The sequence below is a fragment of the Acartia tonsa genome, chromosome 8 (assembly GCF_053477335.1).
Source record: "Acartia tonsa isolate MP-2025a chromosome 8, ASM5347733v1, whole genome shotgun sequence".
NCBI lineage: Eukaryota > Metazoa > Arthropoda > Copepoda > Calanoida > Acartiidae > Acartia > Acartia tonsa.
Genome location: NC_137267.1, coordinates 23,799,214 through 23,814,989, shown reverse-complemented (window position 1 = coordinate 23,814,989; position 15,776 = coordinate 23,799,214). Strand labels below are relative to the sequence as shown.

Here is a 15,776-nt window from a genome sequence, read left to right as displayed (position 1 = left end):
ATTATTTTAGATTTTAAAAGAAAAAGTTAAAAAAATATTTTTGTGGGTGGAAATTTTTAATTTTAGTTAAAAACATCCTGTTACTTTAGTATAAGGATTATCATATCCCTTGAAATCCTTGTAGGTAGCGTAACTACATTTTTTTAGTGGCGGGAAGAGGGTAAGAATTTTAGGGGGAAGTTGGTTTTCACTTGGAATTGTTTGTCAGAATCCTGGTATTTCGTTTATGATTAGAACAATGACAGTAACATAAAAATTTTCAACCATTTGTTAAACAGAAACAGATAATGCAAAGCACATTTCATGATATATAATAAATATTTGAAATCTAACAAACTTCCATTCTTTATTTACCCGTATTTGTTTAATCTTCAAAATACTTGATGCTTATAATGTTTTAATCCTTGTCCTTTTGTATTTGTTTTAATTACAAAATATTCATTATTCTAATTATGTAAATAAGTTTAGCGCATTACTGCGTGTTGAAATAACGTGCAAAGTTTTATTAAATATTCCAAGGATAATCTTTGCATAATAGACTTACCTATCCAATCAAAGAGATTTGAATAAATGCACTTGGCCAGGGCGTCTCGACTTTGTTCAGCCTAAAAATAAAAACATTTCAATTTTGATCAGTTGAACTATAAGGCATAAAGCATGTAAAAAAATCTTTTCTTATTTGAATTGTTTTGAAGTTGTATGGAAAAATGTAGAATCATTACTAGGTATGGCAAACAAATCTTCTGACCCAAGAAAAGGACAAAGAAATTGAAAATAAGATTTAGATGGTTACATATTACTACAAAGAATCCCAAATATGTCACGAAGTAATTTTCAGTTGTTGTTTTTGGCGGTTTAAAACTTTTTATCTAAAGTACAAGAGGCAGACAGAATTTTAGACTTTCCATTTAAGGCATCCAGATAGGGCAAAAGTAAAATAAAAATTAGGTTCAAAAATTATAGCTTGTGTATGACTTTAGTAACGCAAATATACAAATGTTATAAAATGAAAAGGATTTTAGATTTACTTATTCAATGATTCATAGTTGAGCCACCCTGGTTAGTTTTTAGAATTACCAACGCTTTAATGGGTGTGTGACAACCATGTTTAGAAGGCTAATAGAAATTTATACCTGTTGTAAAGTCATTGGTTTCACAATACTCTCTCTCATAGAAACAATCTAAAAATATTAATATTATACATATATTATAACAAAAGTAATAAATCCATGCTGCTTTACATTACTCCCTTTCATAGAAACACAATAAATAATATGATATCATAACTCCACAAAGAGGATCTAAATATCTATAGAAACAATCTTAAGAATACAATGTATAAACTAAAGGGATAGATCTACAAGTAGATCTGAACACTTTCTTTGTAGAAATAATCTTAATCTAAATAGCATACAACATTTTAAAAGGAATAGTTCTATAAAGAGTATTTTCTAAAAAGCCCCCTGTTTTTATTCTAGGGCTTCACATTATTAGGTTTCATGGCATCACAACAAGAAAATTATTCCCTGTAAAAAAAAATTACTAAAAAATGACCAAAACTACTTTTTATCAATTTAACTAAACTTTTAAGGAATCAATACTCTAAAATTCTGAAATTAAACTCTTCATCTATGACCCTCCTTTTCCTTTATTTCAGACATTGCGTAGGTATTAATGTAATAAAATTATAATATCTAAATTAGTGATGGGAATCCGGATCCGGAATCCGAATCCGGAATCCGGAATCCGCCCAATTTTCGGCCAATTTTGGAATCCGAATCCGGATCCGGAATCCGTTTTATATAGCGGATTCCGGATTCTAAATTGGTAGGCTAAAATTACCGTCTTGAGTCTTACAACTCCCTCTTTTTGAAGGCAAAGACCACCCAAAGACCCCCCCAACACACCACCTTCCCCCCCTTTAATAATTACTAATGTGATGTAAATGTTTTAGTTATGCTGGAAGTCAACACTTTAAACAAATCAAGGCTTCAACCAAGTAACATAGTGATAAATTAACGAAAAAAGCTATCCCTCTGTGACGGACGGCCTTTTAAAATACTGCTAGAATCCGGAATCCGAATCCGGAATCCGCCAAAAATAAGAATCCGGAATCCGCAAGAATCCGTCACTTTTTTTGACGGATTCCTTCAGAATCCGGAATCCGAATCCGGCCCAAAAATTCGACGGATTCCCATCCCTAATCTAAATTAAATGTTACATAAAATTACATAAAAATAATTTTTAATATCTAAGATGTGTGTAACAAATCAAAAATATTATTTATTAGGTATCTAGATAATAAACAATTTATTCACTATATCAATTCGACAGGCATATGAGTAGGGATTACCTTTCTATGACAGAGCCATCTTTTCATTTGATCAGCTTCCACATCTAGTAGTCGACACATCTCTTGTAAGGGAACATCTTCATCCTAAACAATTCTTAATGAATAAAAAGAATTTTGCATAGAAGTCAACATTATATAATTCTATTACTCCATACCTATATCTTTTTTCTGCTTGTCATAGTTATTCGAACCATTCAAAAATAACTAGGTAGGTAGTGAAATATTGATACAAGAATAATCTCAAACATATAAATTTGGCTAGGTAATTACAAAAATTTTAAGCCGTAAATTTTTTTAATATAAAATTTATGAGTTGTGAAATTTTGTGGGCCAAGGCATGTCTTTTGCTCTTAAAAATGAATGTCATGGATCCAACTTAGCAGCAGAAATTATTATTATTAAATTGTCTGATTTAAACATCTCCCTGATAACATTCGTGTAAGTTGAAGTTTGCGCCAATGCCGCGGTCTTTAAAAAAAAAATACTTACATTAATGACACTAGTCTCGTTGTCACCCCTGCCAGCATGCTTGATCTTTATGTTTCCAAGATGAAGGATACCAGCCAAGATTCTAGATAAACAGAATATTTACAGGTTTTTAGTAGAAGGTTCACTAAAATTAAGTTGTATCTGTCACTTTGAATTAATAAATGTATCAGGAACATCAAAGCTTTTTATTTTTAGAGTTGTAAAATAAGAGGTTTCAAAGTTTGAGGGGGAGTAAACAGTAAACACCCTTCAATCTATGAACTACATTTTTTTCTCAATTGAATTCACACCCCTTGGACCAAAAATGTTTTGATTCAGGGATACATAGATAGGACAATGAACAATGATTTTAGAAAAAAATAATCCGTAATATAATAAAATTTTTGAGGAATAGTAAAATGTAAAAAATTGTCTACAACAATACAACAAAGGAGACGGGAAATAAAAACGTGGGGTAAAAATATTAGAGAAAATAAAAACGTTGACTTATAGAAAAATTGTCCGCGTAAATGTAAACAAAAATTAAAAAACTAAAATTCGAAAGAATAAACTTTTAATATAACAAATTTAATTAAGGAAATTTGGGGGGAAGGGTTCACTGCTAAAGGATTGATGTATGATACTGGTGCAAATTCTTGATAGAATTCAGATGGATATTTAGAATAAATAAATAAATCTTCTAAAATGCATCCAGTTTCATAAATGGATTGATTTCATGCAAGTTTTCCCTATAATGTACAAGAATAGTTGCACTAATGTAATTAAAAATTAATACTTTTTTTGAAGTGGAAATGACGTAATTTTCTTAAAATAAGGAGGAATATATAAACCTAAATAACCCCCTCCCAAGATTGGTCAAATGTAGTTCCCCAGGTGACTTAGCAAAGTCAAAACTTGGATATAGCGTTCGGAAAGCATCCCACTGTATATTGATGAAAATATTCTGCCCAATAACATTACCTGTAAATTTTCTCCGTATCAGATTCAGAGAATCCCAAAAGCCTAAAGGACTCGTGTGTCTTTTTGAACTCGGCCAAATCATCAACATTATCAATATCTGGATTTTCTCCCTGAAAAAGAAATCAATCAAATCATCAATTGAAGCAGCCGAACTATGTTTGTTTGTGTTTAACCACACTAGCCCCTAAAAAGAAAGTGCCAATATTCATTTTTCAATCTTTTACAGGTAGATCTAATCATTTAGGAGATTTTATAAAAAGAAAAATTGTGTTGATATCTAAACAACAAGCCCCAATCGGCAGAGCACATTTTTAAACTTCAAACTTCCCCCCACTTAGTGTTTTCGTCTGTAATGGCTTTTTGCATGTTCTGTGCTTGTTAGAAGCAAAATCAATCTACACACTCCCCCCCCCCCAAACCAATTTAAAAATTATGAGACAAATTCAATTGAGCTGTAGAATTACTTTTTAGTAACAAAACAAATAGTTGTTATTACTAAGTTATATGTTCCGTAAAATCTCATTACGGCTGGATAGCAAAAGAAAGAGAAATTGAAAGTTTAACAAAAATAAAATGTGTAGGTTCTTGTGATGTGATAAAAATGAAGCTTACCTGATTAGTGTAAATGAAATTATCTTGATGACTGAGAGCCAAACCTTCCATTTCTGGCAATTCTCTGCACAAGGCAAATTATTAATTTTTAATTCAAAGTGGTGCAATGTTTGTTTGTCTGTCTAAACAAAAGATATCTGAAACGGAAGTCCCAACAATTCTGTATTTTTTTAGGGTAATATTGTAAGGGATCTCTGTGAATTCTAATAAACAAACTAAATAATCATTTGCTAGATAAATTAATAATTGAATTCCTAGCAGCACACATCTGGTAGAACACATGGTAGTTTCTTTCTTCGGAGGCCTAGAAGCATTCAATTAGTTTGTAATATAAATCATCTTAAAAATTTGCGGCTTCCACCCTGTTGAGAACTATTAATCCCCTCCCCAGTTGTATATTTTGAAAATAAAATAATATTAGGTAAGGGTGGGGGGGGGGGTAGTTTTTCGTTCGTTTGTTTATTACCTAGGTTAGGTTAGGTTAGTAGCCTGCAAGGTTAGGAATAGGGGAAAAAACTACCCCCCCCCCCTCCCCCCCCTCAATTCATTAAATAATAACTTAAATGTTGTAGGTATAAAAATAACAATTCCATGAAAAATCATAAAAAATAACTTTTTTCATTAATGAAATTTTTTTCAAATACCAAGCAAGGAATTTTAATATCATTCTTCGTTTGACATAACATTTTGACTTTATGAAACTTTTATGAAAAATTAAATTTAACATGCTATATCAAATATTTGGCAATTTTTATATATATATAAATACAATCTATTATTAACATAACGAAAAGAATTTTAACACAAAAAAATCTAATTTAAACTCCTTTGCTTTCCTCATACTGTAAGTCTGTCTGTATATAACGGTTAGTTTTCATAGAACATCTTAACGAAATTTACTTAATTTCAGTCGTTTTCTAAATAAATCATCATCAAAATTATTTTGTTTTATAGGTTTAAAGCAAATTAGACCGATATTCCATCTTTTTTAACTTTTGAAATATTAAGGGGTTATTTTTTTAGGGATGGCAATCCGTCCAAAAATAAAACGGATTCTCTGGGTCCAGATTCTAGCAATATTTTTAAAGGCTTTAAAAAAAATAAATTAAGGGATATAATTATACCTACAAGGTACTGGGAAGAATCTAAAGCTGCGTTTTTTTCATATTTTCTAATCTCTCCACTTGATGGTGTAGATGGAGAGAGATAAGGGGATAGTGATCTTTGCCTTCAAATAGGGGGAGGGGGGGTGAAAGAAAACACTCAACACGCCTAACAATTAAGAATCCGAATCCGATATAGAAAAACGGATTCGGATTCTGGATTCCAAAATTGGCCAAAAATTGGGCGGATTCCGGATTCTGGATTCGGATTGCCAACCCTAATTTTTTTAAGGTGTTGTATTTAATTTTAAGGCCTTTTCGAAACAAACATAAAGTTTTGGTAAAGGCAATTGCAGATTTTTTAAATTATTTTAAAAAATAACTTAATAAAGCTACAAGCATTGCTTTTGAAAAGATACATATTCATAATTATATTATAAAAATTGTAAATCAGGATGAGAAAAAAATCCGCTTTTCTTTGTCTTAAAAACGTACTAAGCATACCTATTCGATGTAACTTTGAGAAAGTATTTATTTACAAAAACAATACCCTATTAATTTGCTTGAAACTAAACAAATAAAAAGAATAACAAAAGAATTTTATTAAATAATTTCTTATACAATCTAAAAACGTGTTTTTTTTCTCAATATTTTGAAATATTCATAACTATATCTACGTCTTTTCCAAAATTTAACTAGAATTGACTGCTAGGAAGTGTGAAGTAATCCAAACTACACTATTAGTTCCGTATACCTAGGATTTTAAGTGTGTTTTGGGGGAGGGGGGCGGATTCGAAGCTCCTGAAGGTTGGAGGTAAAGCTTCCAGCATTACAAAATCTAACACAGCATAGGTTTGAATATATAGAAAAGTAGGAATTCTTAATTGCACGACATTTATCATTAAATCCTACATGGGAAATGTTAAAAATTTCCCTTACTTTCTGCCATCTTACCTGAAAAACTACTCTAGACTTTTCCAGTAGGTAAGTTCTCATGCTCGCACCAATTATTTGATAATGCTTTGAGAAGTCAATCTCAATGTATTTACCAAACCGGGAAGAATTGTCATTTCTGGTTGTTTTGGCGTTACCTAAAACAAAACCATTTTATGGTAGAAAATATTTAACAGTTTAAAATAAGCTTTATCAAAAGAGTAAGAAAGGGGGCAAAAAAATAGACTTAAACCATCTAAAATAAAGTAGCATGCCACCAGCCAGGGACCTAAGTGAAGCTTCCCTTAAAAGAGGAACTCATTCAATTGAGTAGTTACCTAAATCTTAAGCTTTAGACAAAAAAAAATTTTATTCTTTATATCTATAATACAAAGTAGAACGATGTCTGTCTGTGTGTTTGTGTGTTTGTGTATTTGTGTGTTTGTGTGTTTGTCTGTTTGTTTGTAGCGAAGGATCTCGCTAACCGCTGAACCGATCGGGTTCTCCTTTACAGGGTAGCTTCTCATAGTTCCCGGGAAGGTTTTTAACTATTTTCTTGGGGGGTGGGACACCCCTAACCCCCCCAAAAATGAAAAATACCCCCCCCAAAAAAAAATTATTTTCTTTTAAACTAAAATTAAAATAGTGGGTTCGACTACCCCCCCCCCCCCCAAAAAAAAAATCCCCCCCAAAAAAATTTTTTTTTCTTTTTATTTTAAATCTAAAATACGAAAAATTGGTTTGATCAAACCTCTTGGGGCAAAGCCCCTAGAGGCTAGGGGCGAAGCCGCTAGTAATAGTATATATTAAAACTTTGACCTCGCCCCCCCCCCCCTCTAAAATCTTCGGGCAAAGGGGAGGGCTATATAGAGATTTCGCAATTGTCGTAAACTGGTTTATTCTGTCTTGATCAAAAATCATTTTATCACAACTATTCTAAGATATAGTTTAAGAGAAATATCCACAATGTTAATCTTGAGTAGATTTGCTATAAATCTTACCAATAGCTTCCATGATAGGTGAGCTAGCAAGCACTCGCCGTTCAACCTAGAATAAGTTAAATCATGAAATCCAACAAAATGTGATCCTTAATAATTTAAATAGAATTAGACAAGGTATCATTGCAAAATATTTTTGTTTTGTCATTCTAAAAGTTGCTTAACATCAACAAAGACTAATGATGAGACTTTGTAATCAAGTCAATTAAAATCATTATTTTATACAAATAAAACAATTTTAAGACTGAATAATAAATAGGTAATAAGTTTTTTGTTACCTGAGTTTCCGTATCTCCCGAGCCTCCAATGGTGGCAAAGTAACGCATACTGTACTTGGCAGACACAGTTTTACCGGCTCCAGATTCACCTTAAATAAATATGATACCTCTGAGGATGGTTGATACCAAATGTAGGGACTAAAACTGTATGGGATTAGGATGTTCCTAGGCACTAAAATCTTTAATATTGCTGAATTGGCCCAAAAACAGGCGCTACTAGTTACCAGAACTTCCAGACAAAGGTCTTCTTTAATTAATCAATTATATCGAAGGAGAATTCCACCAAAACGAGGTAAACGAGAACCCATAAACCCTTTTTATAATTATCGAACACTTTGTTTAAGTTAAACTCACACTAATTTAAAATCAGGTTTTTAATCGAAGATTTACCACAAGTGTTTAACCTAATGGTAAATTAGGATTCATAATTGACCAAATGGGGGTGTACTGTGTCATATGAACAACACACTTACCTAACTTTTGAACGCGTATATTTCACTATCTATAATACAAAGTAAAACGATGTCTGTCTGAAGCTTAAGATCTCAGTAACCACTTAACTGATTGGGCTCTACTCTTCAGGGAATATACCTACTGGTCCTATGATAGTTTTAAGCTATTTTCTTGGGGGGTGGGACACCCCCAACCCATCCAAAAAATGAAAAATTTCCCCATCCCCAAATTTTTTTTTACTTTTTCTTTTTAAATCTAAAATACAAAAAAATAGGTTGATCAAATATACTTTAAAACTCGAGAATTGCTTGTCCGCTTGAACTGGGTTGTACTTTGTAAAAGAGAGCCTTCTATGTGTGGTTTTAAGCTAATTAATTTCATGACCTTCCCTGCCCTCCCCTATGGACTAGAAGTAACTAAAGGAGAATAAAGTTTTAAATGATACCTGATACAATAATAGATTGATCTTTGCCATCCCTCTCCATAAGTTTAAAGGCTTCCTCACTAATTTTTTTCAGGTTGCAACATTAAATATTGTTCTTTTTCCATTATTTTTCTAAATTTTTATTAAGTGTGTCCTGTAAGATCTTGCATACAGCTAGAAGAGGTATGGTTGATTCTTATATCTTGTGAAGTTACTTTATTAATAACTAGCTGCTACGCCACTAGAGGCCATTAGAGGCACTTGAGGAGAGGGGGGGGGGAGTTGTTTTAAATGAAGTCTTTTTTTTAGATTTAAAAAGAAACGGTAAAAAAGTTTTGGCGGGTATTTTTTTTGGAGGGGGGGGGGCTGATTTTTTTGTAAGGGGTGAAAAAACATATTTTTGTTAAGGGATATAACAAATAACGATAAATCCCCCCCCCCCCCCCTTCCACCTGAAGATTAAATTGATTGGTTTTTTAGTAGTCTAGACTCTGCTGGTTTATACTTACTAATGAAGCCAAGGATTTTTTTAAACTTTAGGAACTATTATTATTATAATGTTGTTGCTCTTCCCTGACAGCATAGATATGTGGGTCCAGATCTCCCATGTTCTGTCCTCTGTACGCAAATATTGTATCATTGTCGTAGATGTGTAATTGCTATGATAATAACATTTATTACATTTTGATAATGGATATACAATACGTGGATATATTGACAGGGGAAATTTTGTTGTCACTTTATGTTGCTAATAAGGACTTTATTTATTAGTCAGTTCGATCATCTAGTCGGAGGGGAAGGATGGGGTAAAGGGGTATTTTAGCCAGCTGGAAGTATCATCTTATAAGTGTACATGAAAGTATGATGCAAGTATTTATTTATCAATTGTTTTGTTATATTATAAAAATAACATTTTGTTTTGCAGTTTCTTTTTACAGCAACGTAAAATGTGGTGTATTACCCAAATCTTATTCTATAGAACAAAAACATTTCAAAAAAAACTTCAAGAAAAAAAGACCACGTGTAATTTAAGCATATAAAAATTATCCACTTTACAATCATTAAAATAAAGCAAAAATTATTACCTAAAGTTTTTCGAAAAACCAAGTAAAATGCAGAAAATAACTTAAATCAATGCGTTATAGTACACCACTGCTTAGAATGCCAGAGTTTGTTGAATTGGTATACAGCAAATGAAGTTAGTTTCCATAACTCGTGCAAAGTGACGTACGGGCAAACCTATGTTATAAATTAGCTGCGCTACTCTAAGTTAGATGTAATTATGGATGTAGATTATACGTGGATATTATGACAGGGGAAAAACTGTCGTAAATTTAGGTCGCTATTTCCCCTGCCATTCAATGGTCAGATCGTTTATCCAGTAGGGGAGAAGGAGATGGGGTAAAGTGGGAGTTTCACTTTATTAGAATACATGATAATCTGGTGTATGATCCAGGTAATAATAAATCCATTGATGTAATAAATTCCTGGTATGGGTTTATAGCCACTAGGACAATTCCACAGTACGTGTAAATCTGATTACGATCCTCAAATCTGAAAAAATAAAATGTGATTTACAATTTTTCCTATGGCGAATCTTCTCTTTAATAATTATGGAGGTCTATTAAACTAAAAACGAACTTTTTCCGCAAGACAAAAATACATTTTATCTTAGTAATGATTAATTTACATTTTTTATAAATACTGAAGGATAAATTTTCATTTGTAAAATCTCTTATTTTACAGACACGGTGCTCTAAGTGCAGAAGTTTTGCAATAATATAAAATCAAATTAGATTTGTCAAAGCTGCAATACAAACAAAATAATTCTATTATTATATTCAATTATTTTTTAAATTTGTTACGATATTAAAACAAGAACAATTATGGTCATAAGTAGCTAAGTTCTTAAACATACAAAAGCAGGATAATATAAATAAAAAGCGTTTAAAAGTTATATAAATATTTTAAAAATAACTTGCTCACCACTGAACCGTATTAGATTTAATCTAGTTACGTTTAAATTCAAGTTTTGGTAAGGTTTTAAGATTTTTTTCTGCTCCCTCTCGACTCGCTTCTATTACAGTTCCCCTTAATGCGTCTCAACCCCCCCCCCCCATAATTAGGTAAGGGGTATCATCAGTGCTCCAGACGCTCCAGAAGTTATAACGCTAATCACAATCAATATTGATAATTTTAACGTCTCTATCCATTTTCTTCTTATTTAGCAAACTTTATACCAGCTTTAGTCCTTTTGTCTATTTTCATGAAAGTCTTGAACATCATATTAACCCAGAGAGAGAAGGGACAATGGACAGTTTATTACAATACTAATAACGTTTTCTTATTCGTAGGCTTAACAACTTTGGGGACTTTAAAGAAATTTGATTGGTTGATTCATAACGTTGAGTGTTCAAATGTTTCAACCACTAATTTTAATCTACAGAAGAGCTAACTTTGTGTATCATCATTTGGGATGTACATCAATTTATCTGCCATTGTCTTATTCCTATAAATCCCTGATATTTACCTGACTCTTAGATTATGCAGAACAGCAGGTTCGTGTAGATAGGACAAGGAAGTCAAATCGTTCTCTCCAATCAAAATATCAGGATTCCTAAAAAAATAGAATGGTAATAGATGGTGTCTTCCTTGTTGTAAGATACTTTTTCATAAGTTTTAATCAACAGCGCAACTACTCTATAAGTAGAAATGTCCGTCAGTCATTAGGAGGAAATGAGGTTGTATCAATTGATACTCAAAATAGATGGATTAAATTTTTCATTAAATCCATCAGTCTGAATCTTCTAAATATCGTTGCTAATATATAAATAGGGGGAAAATGTAGGTCTGGCCGTATGTCACTAGTTACTCTAATAAGAGGGTAAATAGGTTGCAGTGTTCTTCAGATTTTTCCTTAACCCAAATGAGCAAAGATTGTTATGAGAAATGCCCCCCTCTTATCTTTTTTTAATTGGTGTATCATTGTATTACAATGTAAATAGGAAATTTTGTGATGTATAATAATGTTTGCCTTCCCTCTTTCATATTTCAGAATTAAGACAGTCCAGACACAACTCTACCCCAAATGGATATACAATATACATGGATATATTGACAGGGGAAAATTTGTGGTCAATTTATTTGTCAGTTCGTTCATCCAGAAGTAGGGGAGGGGATCGGTTGGAGAGTTGTTATAGCCCGCTTCGAGTATCACTTTATTAGAGTATACGGTGCAACATCCAAGTAATTATATATCGATTTCTACCCTCCCCCCCCCTGTAAATGACGAAAATACTATGTACTATTAACTCATTCACTAAGTTTTCTTAAGTAATGAAACAAACTTTCATAACTCAATATTATAAAAGATTGCTTTTTTCTTTTGTTTATCTTTCCCGCCAGGAATAAGGGAGGTAGAGCAAGAATTTTATAAAAATCAAAGAGGAGTTCTATGACAATATAGTACAAATTTTAGAGCGTGTCAACTCTACATTCACTTTAAGAAAGTATTTATGCCTCTTTTAGGCTATTTTTTCAATTTTTAATTACCTATCCTATTAAAGGGGGGGGTTTTTAATGCAACCATCTCGTAATCAATGTATAAATGGCACTTAGAATTCGAATTTCGATCTCAAATTTTGCATGAGTAATCCTTGGTAGGTCTATTTTCCCTAAATCGAACAAAAAGTTGGAAAAGTAACGGCTGGCATCAGGCGGCTCAGCTGTTTAGCCGTTTTTTGCCTATTTTCAGGGCAAATTCATCATTAATTACATAGGAATCAACTTTTTAAAACATATTTTTGGTTTAATTCATGTTAAATGATAGCAATAACCATTTTTAAAATTTCTTGTACCAGCTGCTAAACGGCTAGAACTGGCTGAAAACGGCTAGGAGCTGCAAAGAGTATGAATAGTTGATAGGGCATGTGACATGTCAAGGGGTAGGTTTTTATGGTTGCTGAGCTCAAAAATGTTACCAAAAATAGTGGCAGCCTATCAATATGGCAGCTGGGTAACAGCTGAAGCTCAGCTGGTAGCGGCCAAGAGTAGAATTGGTAGATAGGGCTTGTGACATGTCTAGGGGTAGGTTTTTATGGGTGCTGAGCTCAAAAATACTACCAAAAATAGTGGCAGCTTATCCATATAGCAGCTGGGTAACGGCCGCTGCTGAGCTGGGAGCGGCCAAGAGTAGAATGAGTAGATAGGGCTTGTGACGTGTCTAGGGGTAGGTTTTTAGGGGTGCTGAGCTCATAAATACTATTAAAAATAGTGGCGGCCCATCCACATGGCAGCTGGGTAAAAGCTACAGCTCATCTGGGAGCGGCCAAGAGTAGAATGAGTACACAGCGCTTGTGAGGTGTCTAGGGATAGGTTTTATTGGGTGCTGAGCTCAAAAATACTACCAAAAATAGTGGCCGCCTATCAATATGGCAGTTGGGTAACCTTTTTTTAAATTTCTATTACCAGCTGCTAAACGGCTAGAACCGGCTGAAAACGGCTGGGAGCTGGCAAGAGTATGAAGTTGATAGGGTATGTGACATGTCTAGGGGTAGGTTTTTATGGTTGCTGAGCTCAAAAATGCTATCAAAAATAGTGGCAGCTCATCCATATGGCAGCTGGGTAACGGCCGCTGCTCAGCTGGGAGCAGCCAAGAGTAGAATGAGTAGATAGGGCTTATGACGTGTCTAAGGGTAGGTTTTTAGGGGTGCTGAGCACATAAATACTATTAAAAATAGTGGCGGCCCATCCACATGGCAGCTGGGTAAAAGCTACAGCTCATCTGGGAGCGGCCAAGAGTAGAATGAGTACACAGCGCTTGTGAGGTGTCTAGGGATAGGTTTTATTAGGTGCTGAGCTCAAAAATACTACCAAAAATAGTGGCCGCCTATCAATATGGCAGCTGGGTAACAGCTGCATCTAAGCTGGAAGCGGCCAAGACTAGAATGAGTTTATAGGGCTTGTGACGTGTTTAGGGGTGGGTTTTCATGGGTGCTGAGCTCAAAAATACTACCAAAAAAAGTGGCCGCCCATCCATATTGCAGCTGGGTAACAGCTAAGCTTAGCAGTAAGCCGTTATTTAAGACTCATTGACTATTGGGACTATTGAAGGATAACCAAATATTGAATATTTCAGTATAAATACACTATTGTCATTTTATATTATTAATATACCAATGTATTGATTTAGTTGTTAAACGGCTGAAATTGGCTGAGAACAGTTACCAACAGATAAAAGTAAACGTTTAAGACATAGCTTGTGATGTGTCAAAGAGGTGTAAGTTTTTATAGGTGCCAAGCTCATTAATACTCCCAAAAATAGAAAAGCCCATCCACATGGCAGCATGGTAAGGGCTGCTGCTCAGCTGTAGCTGTTACCCAGCTGCCATATAGACAGGCCCGAACTTTTATTGGTAGTATTTTAGAGCTCAACACCCATAAAAACCTACCCCTAGACACGTCACATGCTATATATAAGAGTTATTAGTAATATATCCATGAAAAAAAAGGTAAAATGTTAATTGGGAGAAGTTTAATTCCACTGAAATAATAAATTTTTTAAGCCTCAAAAACAGCTGAGCTGTGGCCATTACCCAGCTGCCATATAGAAGGGACGGCACTAATTTTTACTATCTACTCATCTACTTTTGGCCCCTCCTAGCTGAGCTGTAGCTGCCATGTGGATGGGCCGCCACTCTTTTTGGTAGTATTTTTGATCTCAGCACCCCTAAAAACCTATCACTAGACACATCAAAAGCCCTATCTACTCATTCTACTCTTGGCCTCTCACAGCTGAGCTGCGGCCATTACCCAGCTGCCATATGGTTGGGCGGCTACTATTTTTTTGTAGTAGTATTGAGCTCAGCACCCATAAAAACCTACCCCTAGACACGTCACAAGCCCTATCTACTCATTCTACTTTTGGCCCGTCCAAGGTGAGCTGCAGCTGTTACCCAGCTGCCATATGGATGGGCGGCCACTATTTTTGGTAGTATTTTTGAGCTAAGCACCCCTTAAAACCTACCCCTAGACACGTCACAAGCCCTATCTACTCATTCTACTCTTGGCCCGTCCAAGGTGAGCTGCAGCTGTTACCCAGCTGCCATATGGATGGGCGGCCACTATTTTTGGTAGTATTTTTGAGCTAAGCACCCCTTAAAACCTACCCCTAGACACGTCACAAGCCCTATCTACACATTCTACTCTTGGCCGCTCCCAGCTCAGCAGCGGCCGTTACCAAGCTGCCATATGGATAAGCTGCCACTATTTTTGGTAGTATTTTTGAGCTCAGCACCCCTAAAAACCTACCCCTAGACTCGTTACAAGCCCTATCTACTCATTCTACTCTTGGCCGCTACCAGCTGAGCTGCAGCTGTTACCCAGCTGCCATATGGATGGGCTGCCACTATTTTTGGTAGCATTTTTGAGCTCAGCAACCATAAAAACCTACCCCTAGACATGTCACATGCCCTATCGACTTCATACTCTTGGCAGCTCCCAGCCGTTTTCAGTCGGTTCTAGCCGTTTAGCAGCTGGTACAAGAAATTAAAAAAAAAGGTTATTGCTATCATTTAACATAAATTAAACCAAAAATATGTTTTAAAAAGTTGATTCCTACGTAATTAATGATGAATTTGCCCTGAAAATAGGCAAAAAACGGCTAAACGGCTGAGCTGCCAGCTGCCAGCCGTTACTTTTCCAACTTTTTGTTCGATTTAGGGAAAATAGACCTACCAAGGATTACTCATGCAAAATTTGAGATCGAAATTCGAATTCTAAGTGCCATTTATACATTGATTACGAGATGGTTGCATTAAAAACCCCCCCCTTAATTGTTGTGCAATGAATATTCTTAGGACAACAAGGCAAATTTTATGTATTATGTCCAAAATGTCCATTGGGCGAGGGTGATTTCTCTTGATAAGGGTGAGGAACCCGCCTCCCCCATTAAAACTTAAAAACCTTCCCTGGACATCTTTAAACGCTTAGCTGCAAAGGAGAATCATATCAGTCCGGCGGTTAGTGAGATCCTAAGCTAAAGGCAAACAAACATTCATCCTTTACATATAAGAATTTTGGGGTATAGTCCCTTATATGACAATGCCTCTTAAGGGGCGTTTCATCGTATTTCAAAGTAGTTTTTGATAAGTTATATTATTTTAGGATAGGTCA

At 34.5% G+C, this 15,776-nt stretch overlaps 1 protein-coding gene across 2 annotated transcripts in view; it reads right to left on the bottom strand.

Moving 5' to 3' along the window:
* The window catches only part of didum (dilute class unconventional myosin), a 179,350-nt gene that overhangs the window by 155,327 nt on the left and 8,247 nt on the right, over positions 1-15,776 (bottom strand). For both annotated transcript variants that reach the window (XM_080169607.1, XM_080169606.1), the window contains exons 3-16: positions 11,134-11,220; positions 10,093-10,157; positions 9,179-9,264; positions 8,625-8,685; positions 7,727-7,815; positions 7,452-7,497; positions 6,472-6,608; positions 4,671-4,718; positions 4,415-4,480; positions 3,803-3,912; positions 2,843-2,924; positions 2,354-2,437; positions 1,134-1,181; positions 545-605 (exon numbers count right to left, since the gene is read on the bottom strand). In XM_080169607.1, coding sequence (XP_080025733.1) covers positions 545-605; positions 1,134-1,181; positions 2,354-2,437; positions 2,843-2,924; positions 3,803-3,912; positions 4,415-4,480; positions 4,671-4,718; positions 6,472-6,608; positions 7,452-7,497; positions 7,727-7,815; positions 8,625-8,685; positions 9,179-9,264; positions 10,093-10,157; positions 11,134-11,220 — 1,070 coding nt within the window. The remainder of the gene's footprint in view (positions 1-544; positions 606-1,133; positions 1,182-2,353; positions 2,438-2,842; positions 2,925-3,802; positions 3,913-4,414; positions 4,481-4,670; positions 4,719-6,471; positions 6,609-7,451; positions 7,498-7,726; positions 7,816-8,624; positions 8,686-9,178; positions 9,265-10,092; positions 10,158-11,133; positions 11,221-15,776) is intronic.